This window comes from Carcharodon carcharias, chromosome 17 (genome assembly GCF_017639515.1).
Source record: "Carcharodon carcharias isolate sCarCar2 chromosome 17, sCarCar2.pri, whole genome shotgun sequence".
Lineage (NCBI taxonomy): Eukaryota > Metazoa > Chordata > Chondrichthyes > Lamniformes > Lamnidae > Carcharodon > Carcharodon carcharias.
The window spans coordinates 59814493-59828711 of record NC_054483.1 but is presented as its reverse complement, the minus strand read 5'-3'; the positions used below and the strand labels follow the sequence as shown (position 1 = coordinate 59828711).

The window sequence follows — 14219 nt, the reverse complement described above, 5'->3', positions numbered from 1 at the left end:
AGTGTGGGTTTCCCCACCTCAATGCTGGGCAGCAGCTGTGGCCATTTTTCATTTTAGATTTTTTAGAGTTGCTGAAAGTGCACCCAAAGATGGAGGTGCCACCCTCTCTCTTGCCTGCAATGGCAGGCTGCAGCTACTTCCATGCTGGATGGCCCCCTACTGGTCCTCTAGCTTCAAGAGCCCACGTGCCGTTCTTAATTGGACGGCTACTGATTGGCTGATCCAGCCAAAACTCAGGTTGGGTGCTTGTTCCTGACAAGGTGCAGGTTGGGACCCCTGCTAAAGAGGGGAAAGCATCTACCCTGAATCCCCAACGCCAGGGTCTTGGCCCAAAATACAATATCAAGCCCAAAGGCTGGATAGCCAGCTGCAGAGTTAGTGCACCAATTTTTCTGCAGCTCTACTTTCCTGGTACTTTAACATATTTATAAAAATATGAAGCACAGGCAAAAAAGAAACTGACCAATTAAAATCCTCTCTCTAATGGGCAAGATTGGTAGTGCACATCATTTAATGCATTAGTTCTACGATAAGACAATTGAATCCAGACCTATGCTGGTTACCCCTTGCCACATATTCCCCAGATGGCCAGCTAACAATCTGATCCCCTGGTGGTCAGGTACAGTACAACAATATCCATTTATATAGCGACTCGGTCAGAAGTAGGGGTTTCAAACCAGCGAAAGACATGAAGGGGTTAGGGACAGAAACTGAAAAGGTAGGATCCTGGTGGCTGAAGGCATTATCCCCAAAGTGGAGACGGAGTATGCACAAGCAGCTGCAGTCATAGGAGCTCAACTGAATTCTGATGGTGGAAGGGGGAAGATTTAAGCTGTGGACAAGACCCATGGAGGGGTTTGAAAAGGTGGATTTCAACCACCTAAAAAAGGGCATGTGTGTCACTGCTGTAGAGAGAAAAGCATTTGCCCTGAGTCCCACACAAACTCCTGCTACCAGCAAAGGCACTGAAGACACTAACCATAGTGCAGCAGACAGTCCAATCTTCCCAATCAAAGATATAGGGCAGAATTTTGCCGTTGGCGTGCGGGAGCGGGCCCGAAACACCGACGCATAAAATGACGCACGATGACATCAGGCGTGTGTCCTGACGTCATGGCGCGTCATTTCAATATTCCGTTCCGCGGCTGTGCACCCGCCGAACCGTCAACGGCCTATTAAGGCCATTAAAAAAGTAATTAAAGTTGTTAAGAATGCTGTCCGTCCAACCTTAATGCTGACAGGCAGGCAAAGAGCCCAAGCGGCCTTCACATTTTTCAGGAAACCTCATCCACGGGTGGGATGAGGTTTCCTGTAGGTTCTATAAAATAAAGAAATAAATTTTCCTAACTTCACAAGCATGTTCCAGCTCATGTGACACTAGGGGACATGTTTAAATAAATTTTTACTTCATTTATTTAAAAGTTTTCAAATCCATTCAATCTCCCCGAGACAGCTCCATGCCTCAGGGAGATTGCTGCGCTCTTTCACGTGCATGCGCAAAAGAGCGCAGGCCCCAATTCTCACCTTGTAGGAGACAAATCCAACCTGGTCCTGCACTGCCGACAGACAATGAATGTTTAATATTTAATAGGGGCTGCCAAGATGTCTGGCAATGTGAGCCTTCTTGGTCAAGTGAACCCTGCCATAGGGCAGTGATAAATATTTTATAATCACAATATAGCAGCCAAGTAACAGAGTGACTTTGAAACTCAGACACATATGCTACCTGAAGCTACGGTACTCAAATAAAGGTAGTACTGAGCTCTGCGTTACGCTGGGTGGGCCTTAATTGGCCCGCCCGTGTAAAATGGTGGCACCCAGCCAATCGCGGGCCACGATCAGCTCTGCACCCGTCCCCACCTGCACCTGCCCAGCCTGCCTACCATAGGAAAAATTCTCCCCATAGTTACTTTAATACATAGGATCTAAATTTGCCTGGAGTAATAGAAAAGGAAAGATTTCTAATGAGGAAATAAATACATCTACAACAAAAAAAAATCATTAATTTTACCTGGGCAGTCAGATATTCTTTGTATTCCACACCATATTTAGCAATAAGCTGTGTCTTCAGCTCCTCTGCTCTTGGAAACGCAACTTCTCTTAATTTCTTGGATTTAAACAGAAATTAATTGGTAACATTCATGTTTGCCTAATGAAACTGTCAAAAATGATGCAAGCTCTCACAACAGACATAGAGCTCCAAACAAAATCAGGGTCAACTGGACTGGCCCATGAACTTGCTTATCCAGCAAGGACAAATTCCGTCAGTTCTCAGCCAATCATTGCTCACCATGTAGGAGATAAATCCAACCTGGTCCTGCACTGCCGACAGACAATGAATGTTTAATATTTAATAGGGGCTGCCAAGATGTCTGGCAATGTGAGCCTTCTTGGTCAAGTGAACCCTGCCATAGGGCAGTGATAAATATTTTATAATCACAATATAGCAGCCAAGAAACAGAGTGACTTTGAAACTCAGACACATATGCTACCTGAAGCTACGGTACTCAAATAAAGGAAGTTCATAGGCTCTGATTTCATTTCATTAAATGAAAAGGTATGACAGACAAATTGTCCATCAACAAGTAACTCTATTATAAAGAAAGACCTACATTTCTATCGCACCTTCCACAACCTCAGAATGTCCCAAAATAAAAGCAAAATACTGGGGATGCAGGAACTTTGAAACAAAAACAGAAATTGCTGGAAAAGCTCAGCAGGTCTGGCAGCATCTGTGCAGAGAGAAACAGTTAACTTTTCAAGTCCATATGACTCTTCTTCAAAGAATGTATCAATGTGCTTTACAACAAATAAAGTACTTTTGAAGTGTAGCCACTGTTGTCATGTAGGAAACACAACTGCCATTTTGTGCACAGCAACGCCCCACAAACAGCAATGTGATAATCACCAGATAATCTGTTTCGATGTTAGCTGAGGGATAAGTATTGCCCAGGACACCAGAGCTAACTCCCCTGCTTTTTTGAATAGGGTGGGATCTTTTACATCATCCTGGGACAGCAAATGAGACCCTATTTTAATGTTTCATCCTCGGTACTGCACTGGAGTCTCAGACTAGAGTTTGTGCTCAAGTCCCTTGAGCAGAACTTGTAGTGAGTGCTCAAGCCCAGTTAAGATCAAGCACTGGAAATTGTAGTCCAATAATTCCAATATTACAGCATTGAATTCCTCCCAGTCAGAATGTCTAGGTTTGAATCCTAACCATTCATGTGTGCCTATGTCTTATTAATTACATTGTTACAGTTTAAAGGCAATTACATTGTTAAACAGGTGGTCAGCTTTTGTACACCTATAAATGGGGATAGCTGGGACACTGGGAGGTTGGAGTAATGTTGATTGTGAACTAAGGCAATAAATTCTCTGCAGCAAAGAAAGCAGCTGTGTCTTAGTTTTAACTTCACCAACTGAAGTGGATTTGATTAACAATGCGAACATATTCTACTGAGTCCACCTTAGTGGTATTTCGAGTACACCTGAATTAACTTACTGTGTCTTAATCAGCAGATCCCAAGCTAGAAAGGGACAGTGTGTTTATGGTGGTGATGTGATGGGAAAGCAGTAAATTAGCATAAAACGAATGGAACAGGAAAATTGTATGTGAAGTGTAGCTTTAGCTGTTTAACTCAGCCTAACACAACACTAAGGTTGAAGGAGATGTTTTAGTAAAAGATAACAACCATCGATTCTAATGACATTTAACATTGTAGTGTATATGCCCTTCCTATAATAATTAGTATGAGATAAGCTACTGTAGACAAAAAGAGATGCAATTTATAAATTACTAACATTATTGCAAAGGCATCGAGCTGAATTTTCAGCAAGAAGACAGGTAGCGGGAGTTGGGAATTTTCATGACCTCATAAATGTATAAACAGCAGCCACCACCCAAACCCACCACACCCCCCTCCACCCAAGAGGGCTTAATGCATTAGTTATTCTTAGAGGTCAGCTGCACATTCATAATGAAGCCATCTGGCAACAGCCTGCTTCTGTTGATACAGTTACCAGTCAGCCTCATTATGAATGCTCAGCTAAGCTCCAAGAATGACTAAAGTATTCAGCTTTGTGGTGGTGGGGAGGGGGGGGGGGGGGGGCGCATCCGGAGGTGCTGTTTACATGGTTGCAAAGGGGACCTCTGGCCTTGCTTGATTGATAACTTCATTGCCTTGTAATAACTTGATCTTTCTTTGAAGTGATTTTTCAATGCCTGTGTGTTTAATTGGACAGGATTAAAGAATTTTTTTCAATGGGATTTTCACTAACTGGGTTTGATTGACAGCTTTAAGAGAAGGTAAGAGAGGAATATTGAATGCCTGATATTTGTTTTTGGTTCCTGACTCCAGTCTAGGGTTCCCCCAAGGTTCACAACTCTTCTGAGGAGCTGTGAACCATGCCTCCTGCAAAGGCAGATCAACTCCATCAAAGATTCAGGGGTCTGAAATGCCCATCTCACAATGGAGCCAGAAAGGTTGGGAGTTCCCATCCCACAATGGAGCTGTGAAGGTTGGGAGTGCCCATCCCACAATGGAGCCAGAAAGGTTGGGAGTGCCGCATATGGCCTCACTAACTGCACCCTTATCCTGTGCTGGCAAAAATTGGGAAACTGAAATGGGGCGGGAATCCCAGAATCAGGTCCCACCTGCAATTATCTAAGCCCTTCTGTCGCTGCTCTGACAGGGATGGGAGGCATGAAAATCCGGGCCACTGACTACATTGTGAATGAAAAAGCACACTTACTTTCAGAATATGCTGCTTCTCTGGGATTGCACATGTTTGGTAATCACGATGCTTTGGCAATTTCTCTACAAACAAACTGTAAGATTAATGATAAGTTAGTGCAACATTGTAACTATTACTTTAAGCCGGTGTTTGCTTTTCCTGTGTAATAAAACATAGCTAGAATTAAATTTCCTCTGCCTATTTTGTTATTTCTCTTAAGTTTTGTTCTCAACCCCTGTAGAATCAGATAGGTTACAAGTTTGCTTGAAAATTAATACCAGGTTCATGAGTAAAGATGTTTCTTACGTTATAAGCTTGTTGTAAAGGACGAAAGCATTTTCTAGATTTCCCTCTTCCAGGTAAACAGATGCCATTTGGACCATCTCGACTCCAGACCTGAAGTAGCGGCGGGGAGTAATGTCCTCACTGATTTCTATGTTGCAACCCATTTTGGTGAGGGCCCTCACTCGCTCTTGTGGGGACAAGGTGACATCTGTGTGACTGGGTGCAGCCAGTTTTCTCTGTGAGACAATTAAGTTTTCTTTGTTATAAAATGAAACTAGGAATGACCCCGTATTTAACCAATGACAGAGGAAACATAGGGTAGTCACGTCTTTCAATTTGCCTTTGAAGCCCATAAAAGTAAATTAAAAACCATTGGTGTTCTCTTTAGTCTGTCAGAGAAGGAATCACAAAGGACATATTATTTTGGAGATGCCAGACTCAAATAATTTTTTATCTCTTGGCAGATATTTTAATCAAAAGCTGCATTTTAATGCATCCTCATTCAAAAAACATTTAAACTATTTAAAGGGTATTTCTCAGTAAGTCTGCACACCCATTTTTCCTTCCCTCCACTGGCTTCTTGGTGGGTTCCATCCATGGCTGCTGGGTGCCCTCTCATAGCTCCAGGTGATTATTCAAATGTGGGCTCTGACTGAGTGTCAGCTGGTAATTTGATAGTGAGTACATACAATTACACCCTTGCTAATCCCATCCTCACCCACAGTCATGCCATTCAATTCCAAAAATGGACCCAGCACATTCTGGTGGCTGGTTGATTAGACAGTTGCAGTGTAGATACCTTTCATCAGAAAAAGCACCTTGCCCATGTCACTGAAGTACTAACTCTGAGAACAATAAGAAGTGAAAAGCATAGCTTTTGCCTGGCATCCAGATCCTCATGTGGACAAATGAACACCCAAACAAGAGAAGGTCATCCTTTAAATATGGTGGATGGTTCCCAATTCTAGGATTCATGACCACATTACCGGGCTGTGGAAGTGCCTTTAAAGGATCCAGGCTGCTTCCTGTTGGGAGCCTGCATCAGGCACTCCCAACCTGGCTGGTTCTATTGCAGAGATAGTTATTTCCTACTCCTCTGCAATTTTAGGAGAGTCAAGCCAGGTTTTTAAAGGGTGGAGGTTCATGGCCCCTTAGAGGAGTTTTGAACTCTAATGTGCATGAGGGGATCTCTTAAAAGGCAAGTTCAAATGATCCTCCTCATAGCCTCTATGCCAAGTTACACTACCACACCTGCCCCCTATGTCCCCTCATGTCCCCAGGCCAAGCTCTGCCTTTCAACCACCCCCTCAGGCCATTCATACCCCCTATGCCAAGTTCTGGCACTTCCATGCCCATTGACCCACTGTACACTTTCTAGCTAGAACCAATGAACCCCACAGTGTATAGTGGGATGTGTAAAAAAATGCTTTGAGAAAATATAATCCTTTGATCAATTTCTGCAATGCTTGAAAAAAAAAGCCTTGGCCAGCTGAGAAAAGTGTCAATCAATCATTAAAGCCCTTCCAAGTTTCAAAAACCACAGACACTCAAAACCACTTACTTATGTCAACAAACATTGTAAAATTGACTACAGAGATCAGAGAGACTGAGCTGCCATCAAACAATGTCTCCTCTGGGCAGCAGGTGTTTTTTTTTATTCTAATAGATCGCTGGGTTCTCAGCCATGCTTGACTGACCATGAAAAATAATGTTTTAATTAAATTTGGTTTACATAAACATTTTTAAATCTTTTTTCTAACATATGACTCTAGTATTTAGTATTCATGGAACTCAATGATCACAATAATTACATTTTGTCTTCTTACATACTTATAATTTCTACCATTTCAGATTGTGTTTAGTTGGAAAGCAGACATTCCCCAGCAATTCATGTTCCATTATTACTGAATGGGAGAGTTTAAAATATTGCACAGCAATAATTCATGTTAATTAGCTTAATTTATATGTACAGATTAGAATAGAAAACAAACTTTTGTCTATAAATTGTTAACGTGAGGTTAAGTTTTCAAATGTTGTTGCAAGTTTTAAGCATAGCAAGTTTTTATCTCTGTATAATTAAGAATAATATGGTAATACCAGAGAGGTGAATATAAATGGCTGATCAAACTCCATATTTGCCAATGAATTGCCTTTGGAGCTTCCACCCAAGGTATCCATTCCTCACCTCACCTGGGAGGAAAAAAAGTACACATTATGAGATTCTCTTCTTCAAATAATCGTCCCAGTGTAAATATTGCACAATCAGAACCATTGAATCATAATCCCAACAACTGGTGGATCGTGTCAAACAGCACATCCCTTTGGCTCTTCACAACAGGCAAAGTACTGACCATACTCAACCAGCCCATGCTTGCAAAACTCAGAACATTGTACCCAACATTCAATGTGATTCCACAATTGGACAACACTTGCTAAACAATTCTGACTGTGCTAATAATTACATTGACAACCAATTTAAGATCATTAGTCAGCCTCGCAGTCTGGCTCACTTAACGCATGCTAGAAGCTACATATCTTCACAAACAGGGCCCAGTCCTTTGCGAAAGAAAAAGCATGCCCACACATTGAGCCTTTTTTAATTAAACAAAATCTTGAGGGACTGCCATTTCCATGTTCATTCCCCATAGCAATGCCTTGACCAATCAGAGTTAACCTGCCTGGTTTGAATTTAAACTATGGCAGTTAACTGTTCCTTGGTGCGTTTTCCATGGCAACACTTCTACCAATCAGAGTCCTCATGCCAACCAATCAGCACCCTCTTTTCATACAGTATAAACTGTTCTGTTCCCTTTAGATTTGGTATTCTTGCAATTCTGTCCTGATGAGTGCAAGACAAAAAGCTTCAACAGCATGTCTCTTTTTTCAGCAATACTCAAGTTCTGTACTACCAAGCAGCTATATTCATAAAATTGTTCAGAATTATAATGGTACATTTTAACAAGGTACATAAACTGTTTTCCCATTTGCAGCTAATTCAATTCAACTAATTATACAGCACAAATTAATATATATAAGCAATAAAGGGAACATATGCTCAAGGAGAGGGGTGAAGGATTGACAACCCTCAGCATTATCAGAAGTTTACAGATTTTCTCATTCAAATAATTGGAACTAAGGCTCTACAGGACCAGAAAAGAATTACTGGGCCTGTACCAAACATTGGTCTTCATAAAACACTTTACTGTTCGTCCCTTCAGGAGTCTGACAAATATTACCACTATCCACTTGAAATTTATAATATCCTCCACTTTCAATGCTTCATAGATAGGCTATTCGAATTACCAAATTAAATGCCCTCCTTTATATCCAAGGTCAGCGTATCCATTCTGAAAGTTCGGTATACAAAACTGTATGCAACACTTAAAACGGTATAAGTGAATCAAAGTTTTTTAGCATTTGTGTGCTATATCCCAATAAATGTTTGCCTTTTTTAACCCTCAAAGTATAGCTGCACATTGTGCTGATTGGTTAAGAGCATTTCCGACGAATACTCACAAATTCTTTTCCTTGTCGTAACTCAAAGACTGTATCCACTTATTCTATACTCCCATTGTTGTTTTCCCTTCCACAACTTTCATTACTTGCTCCTTCTACAACTGATCCATTTGTTCTCCACGGTTTATGATCCCTCCCAATTTAACTTTATTGGCAAAACTGAAGAGCTTTGTTACCACCACTGGCTCAAAATCATTAGGAACACAAGTCCTGACATCTACATTTATAATACTCTGCTTACGTAAACCTGACATACCATAACTATACCCTCCAGCCACCAACTGACACTGCAGCATCTCCACTGAGGTGGACAATATATGTACAGCGTGATAAGCTTTGTACTGGCAGTTTCTTTCTGAGTGTGACATAGAAATTTAAAATGGAAAGAGCTGATAGGAAGTGTGTCAGACATAAGATTGTTATTATAGATATAGAAAAAAGGCTGCAGAACAGTCCAATGCTTACTAGTCAGCTCTTTCCATGTAATGTTGCTCCTTTAACCTTTGCTTTCTCTGACTCAACCACTTACTTATCAACTTCAGTAACTTCCCTCCTATTCTGTGCCTTTCACCCTTGTAGTCATTTATGTGGTAGTGTATCAAAGTGCTTTACTAATGCTCGTGCATAATTAACCAAATGAACGGGATTTCATGAATCAATCTGTCAACACTGGATTTAGTGGCACAGATATTCTGAATGGTATAAAATATGCAAACAAAAACTGGCGGTTTATACATGTTATAAGTGTTAGCTCACAGCCAAAGGGAAGCAGTGAGGGCTTGAAGCAGCTGGCGAGGAGCGGGAAGGAAACCACACAGCCATTACAGTAATGTGCCTGAAACACCTTTGTCTCCCCGCTTGGTAAACATAATGAACGTGAATGTGGACAGCCTGGATCAGCCAAGGGCCACGCACAACCTGGCAGCCTACGTTAAATTATGTATAAATAATGTGCTGTATTGCGTAAATAATCTGCATGGCACTGTGACAATTATACATTTGAAAACAAAATAAAAAGTTTAGGAAACATGTACATGAGCTCAATGAGCACATCTGTTGCTTCCCAGCCTCTCACACTGAATTTCACAAGTCCTTGTACTTGGTCTCACTATCGTCCAGGTAGCTCATGCTCTTGGCTGCACCCCTCAGCGGGGACATGTTCAAGCCAGGCTGTCTTCCTCAGGAAACCTTCTGCAGTCTTTGGTCCCTAATTTTTTTTTATTCATTCATGTGACCTGAGCTTTGTTGGCTAGGCCAGCATTTATTGCCCATCCCTAATTGCCCTTGAGAAGGTGGTGGTGAGCTGCCTTCTTGAACCACTGCGGTCCATATGATGTAGGTATGCCCATGATGCTGTTAGGAAGGGAGTTCCAGGATTTTGATCCAGCGACTGTGAAGGAAAGGTGATATATTTCCAAGTCAGGATGGTGAGTGACTTGGAGGGGAACTCCCAGGTGGGTGTTCCCATGTATCTGCTGCCCTTGTCTTTCTAGATGGTAGTGGTCGTGGGTTTGGAAGGTGCTGTCTAAGGAGCCTTGGTGAGTTCCTGCAGTACATCTTGCTGCCACTGTGCATCAGTGGTGGAGGGAGTGAATGTTTGTAGAAGGGGTGCTAATCAAGTGGGCTGCTTTGTCCTGGATAGTATCAAGCTTCTTGAGCATTGTTGGAGCTGCACTCATCCAGGCAAGTCAAGGGTCTTCCATCACACTCCTGACTTGTGCCTTGTAGACGGTGGACAAGTCTTGGGGAGTCAGGAGTTGAGTTTCTCGCCGCAGGATTCCTAGCCTCTGACTTGCTCTTGTAGCCACAGTATTTATATGGCTAGTCCAGTTCAGTTTCTGGTCAAGGGTAACCCCCAGGATGATGATAGTGGGGGTATTTAGTGATGGTAATGCCATTGAATGTCAAGGGGCAATGGTTAGATTCTCTCTTGTTGGAGATAGTCATTGCCTGGCACTTGTGTGGCATGAATTTTACTTGCGACTTGTCAGCCCAAGCCTGGATGTTGTCCAGGTCTTGCTGCATTTGGACTTGGACTGCTTCAGTATCTGAGGAGTCGCGAATGGTGAACATTGTGCAATCATCAGCGAACATCCCCACTTCTGAACATGGGCAGGATTTTTAGGTCGGTATATGGGCGCAATCGGCAGGCCCAGGAGCGGCCGGGAACAGATCACCACTCGCAATTGGCCCCTGACCGCCATTTCACGCTGGCTAGCTAATTAATGGCCAAACAATGTGAAATGTGCGCTGAAATACTCAGCAGTGCAGGCGGGGTGCGGGAGGAGGGCAGGCACTGGCCTAAGTGTGAGCAAGGGGAAAGGCAGAAGGAAAGCTCCCTGAAGGCAGAGAGCTGCCTCAGGGAGCTGAAGAATTTAAAAGCAACAACCAAGGTTTTAAAATCCGGAAAAAAATGTTCATGCATCAGAATCCGTCACCTGATGAAAATTTTGCAAATACATTTTTATTTATTTTTATTTAATAACAGAAGCCTCATCCTGCCCTTAGATGAGGTTTCATCAAAAATGCAGAGTCTGCCTCGCAGATTCGCCCGTCCACCAACTGTAAGGTTGGACAGACCACAAAAAATTGGGGACAATTGGAACTTTAATGGGCTTAATTGGCCTCTTAATTGTCGGCGGGCACACTTCCGACTTTCACGCAGGCGCGCCGACCAAAACATCACACGAGTGCAGGATGACGTTGGTTCGCTCGCCCGATGTCATCACGCACTACTTTACACTTGAGCAGGTCGGGCACGTGCCCGCCTGTCGAACTAAAAATTCTGCCCCTTATGATGGAAGGGAGGTAATTGGAGAAGCAGTTGAAGATGGCCGGGCCTCAGACACTACCTTAAAGGAATTCCCAAAGTGATGTCCTGGAACTGAGATAATTGACCTCCAACAACCACAACGATCTTTCTTTGTGACAGGAATGATTCCAAGCAGTGGAGAGTTTTCTCCCCGATTCCCATTGGCTCCAGTTTTGCTAGGGCTCCTTGATGCCAAACTCTGTAAAATGCTGCCTTGATGTCAAGGGCAGTCACTCTCGCCTCACCTCGGGAGTTCAGCTCTTTCGTCCATGTTTGAACCAAGGCTGCAATGAGGCCCTGGCAGAACCCAAACTGGGCGTCAGTGGGCAGTGCTGCTTGATAGCACTGTTGGTGACCCCTTGCATCACTTTACTGATGAACAAGAGTAGACTGATGAGGTGGTGATTAGCCGGGTTGGATTTGTTCTGCTTTTTGTGTACAGGACATACCTGGACAATTTTCCACGTTGTCGGATAGATGCCTGTGTCATAGCTGTATTGGATCAGCTTGGCTAGGGGCGTGGCAAGTTCTGGAGCACAAGTCTTTAGTACTATTGCTGGAATATTGTCAGGGCCCTTAGCCTTTGCAGTATTCAATGCCTCCAGCCGTTTCTTGAAATCACATAAATTGGCTGAAGACTGGCATCTGTGATGCTGTGGACCACTGGAGATGGATCATCTACTCTGCGCCTCTGACTGAAGATTGTTGTGAACGCTTCAGCCTTATCTTTTGCACTGCTGTGCCAGGCTCCTCCATCATTGAGAATGGGGATATTTGTGGAGCCTCCTCCTCCAGTGAGTTGTTCAATTCTCCACCACCATTCACAACTTGATGTGGCAGGACTGCAGAGCTTAGATCTGATCCGCTGGTTGTGGAATCGTTTAGCTCTGTCTATTGCTTGCTGCTTATGCTGGTTGATAACAAGTAGTCCTGTGTTGTAGTTTCACCAGGTTGACACCTCATTTTTAGTGCTGCTCCTGGCATGCCCTCCTGAACTCTTCATTGAACCAGGGTTGATCCCCTGACTTAGTGGTATTGGTACAGTGGGAGATATGCTGGGCTATGAGGTTACAGATTATGGTTGAGTAGAATTCTGCTGCTGCTGATGGCCCACAGTGCCTCATGGATGCTCAGTCTTAAGTTGCTAGATCTGTTCGAAATCTATCTCATTTAACACAGTGGTAGTGTCACACAATACGATGGAGGGTATCCTCAATGTGAAGATGGGACTTCATCTCCACAAGGACTGTGAGGTGGTCACTCCTGCCGATACTGTCATGGACAGATGCATCTGCGGCAGGCAAGCTGGTGAGGATGAGGTCAAGTATGTTTTCCGCACTTGTTCGTTCCCTCACTATCTGTTGCTGATCCAGTCTAGGAGCTATGTCCTTTAGGACTCGGCCAGCTCAGACTGTACTTGTGCTAGCGAGGCACTTTTGTTGATGGACATTGAAGCCCCCCACCTAGAGTACATTCTGCGCTCTTGTCACCCTCAGTGCTTCCTCCAAGTGGTGTTGAAATGGAGGGGGATTGATTCATCAACTGATTGGCAGGGGGTTGGGGGGGGGCATGGAATACAGTACATAGCAATCAGCAGGAGGTTTCCTTGACCATGTTTGACTTGATTCCATGAGACTTCATGGACTCCGAAACTGATGCTGAGGACTCCGGAGGCAACTCCCTCTTGACTGTATTCCACGGTGCCGCCACCTCTAACTGGGTATGTCCACATCCCAGGGGTGGTGATGGTGGCGTCTGGGACATTATCTGTAAGGTATGATTCTGTGAGTATGACTATGTCAGGCTGTTGCGTGACTAGTCTGTGAGAACTTTGCTGGATCAACAGGGCTGAGTTTGCCATTAGGCCTAGGTTAATGCCAAGTGGTCAGTGCAGTTTCATTCCTCTTTATTGGCTGCTTAACATTTTGATACAACTGAGTGGCTTGCTAGGCCATTTCAGAGTTAAGAGTCAACCATATGTAGGCCAGAACAGGTAAGGATGGCAGATTTCCTTCGGTAAAGGACATTGGTGAACCAGGTGGGTTTTTAACAACAATCAACAATGGTTTTATGGTCATCATTAGACTTTACGTTTCAGATTTTTATTTGATTCAAATTTCACCATCTGCTGTGGCAGGATTCGAACCCAGGTCCCCACAGCATTACCCGGTGACAATGGCATCACACCACCACCTCCCCCTGTCCACTATTAAAAAGTAGTAGTAATCTCACTGTGCCATAACTCACTAATCAGGCCTTCAAATTTCCAAGAGGAGAAAGGAAAATTCTGAATTTGGGACAAAAAAATTAAAAAGAAATTGCCCAAAATTAGGAAATCCACGCCATTTCCATTCAAAATGGAAGCAAATTACAGGTGTTAGCTTGGCTTAGTTAGTGGCACTCTCTCTGGGCTGGAAGGTTTTAGATACAACCCCTTACCATGAATTTGAGCTCAGAGCGCAGCAGTGAAGAAAGTCTTGCGCTGTTGGGGTTAGTGGTCTTTGGTTGAGAAGGTAAACCCAATGCCCATTTCAGTGTTTCAGATGGATGTTGAAAGATCTCATGGCACCCAGAATCCTCCTGGCATCCTAGTCAGCATTTTGCACTTAACTAACCACCAAAAAGAGACTAACTGCTCATTCACCACATTACTGTGTGTGGAATCTGCATGTGCACAAAATGACGACCACACTTTTCTACATAACAATCACAGCTACTCTAAAAGTAATACACTGCATGTGAAACACTTGAGGCAATTGTAAGTGATGTGGTAAGTCACTGTATCATATTTTCGTTTAAATAGAAAACTTCAGGATTAATTGGAAAACTACAAGTCATGAAAATACACAGTACACTCATTCCACTTCAG

General features: G+C 43.3%; 1 protein-coding gene across 3 annotated transcripts in view; it reads right to left on the bottom strand.

Moving 5' to 3' along the window:
• stambpl1 (STAM binding protein-like 1) overlaps positions 1-14219 on the bottom strand; it is a 65062-nt gene that overhangs the window by 31255 nt on the left and 19588 nt on the right. For all 3 annotated transcript variants that reach the window (XM_041209464.1, XM_041209462.1, XM_041209463.1), the window contains exons 2-5: positions 7120-7212; positions 5044-5258; positions 4756-4831; positions 2012-2107 (exon numbers count right to left, since the gene is read on the bottom strand). In XM_041209464.1, the coding sequence (XP_041065398.1) occupies positions 2012-2107; positions 4756-4831; positions 5044-5258; positions 7120-7200 (468 nt within the window). In that variant the 5' untranslated portion in view covers positions 7201-7212. The remainder of the gene's footprint in view (positions 1-2011; positions 2108-4755; positions 4832-5043; positions 5259-7119; positions 7213-14219) is intronic.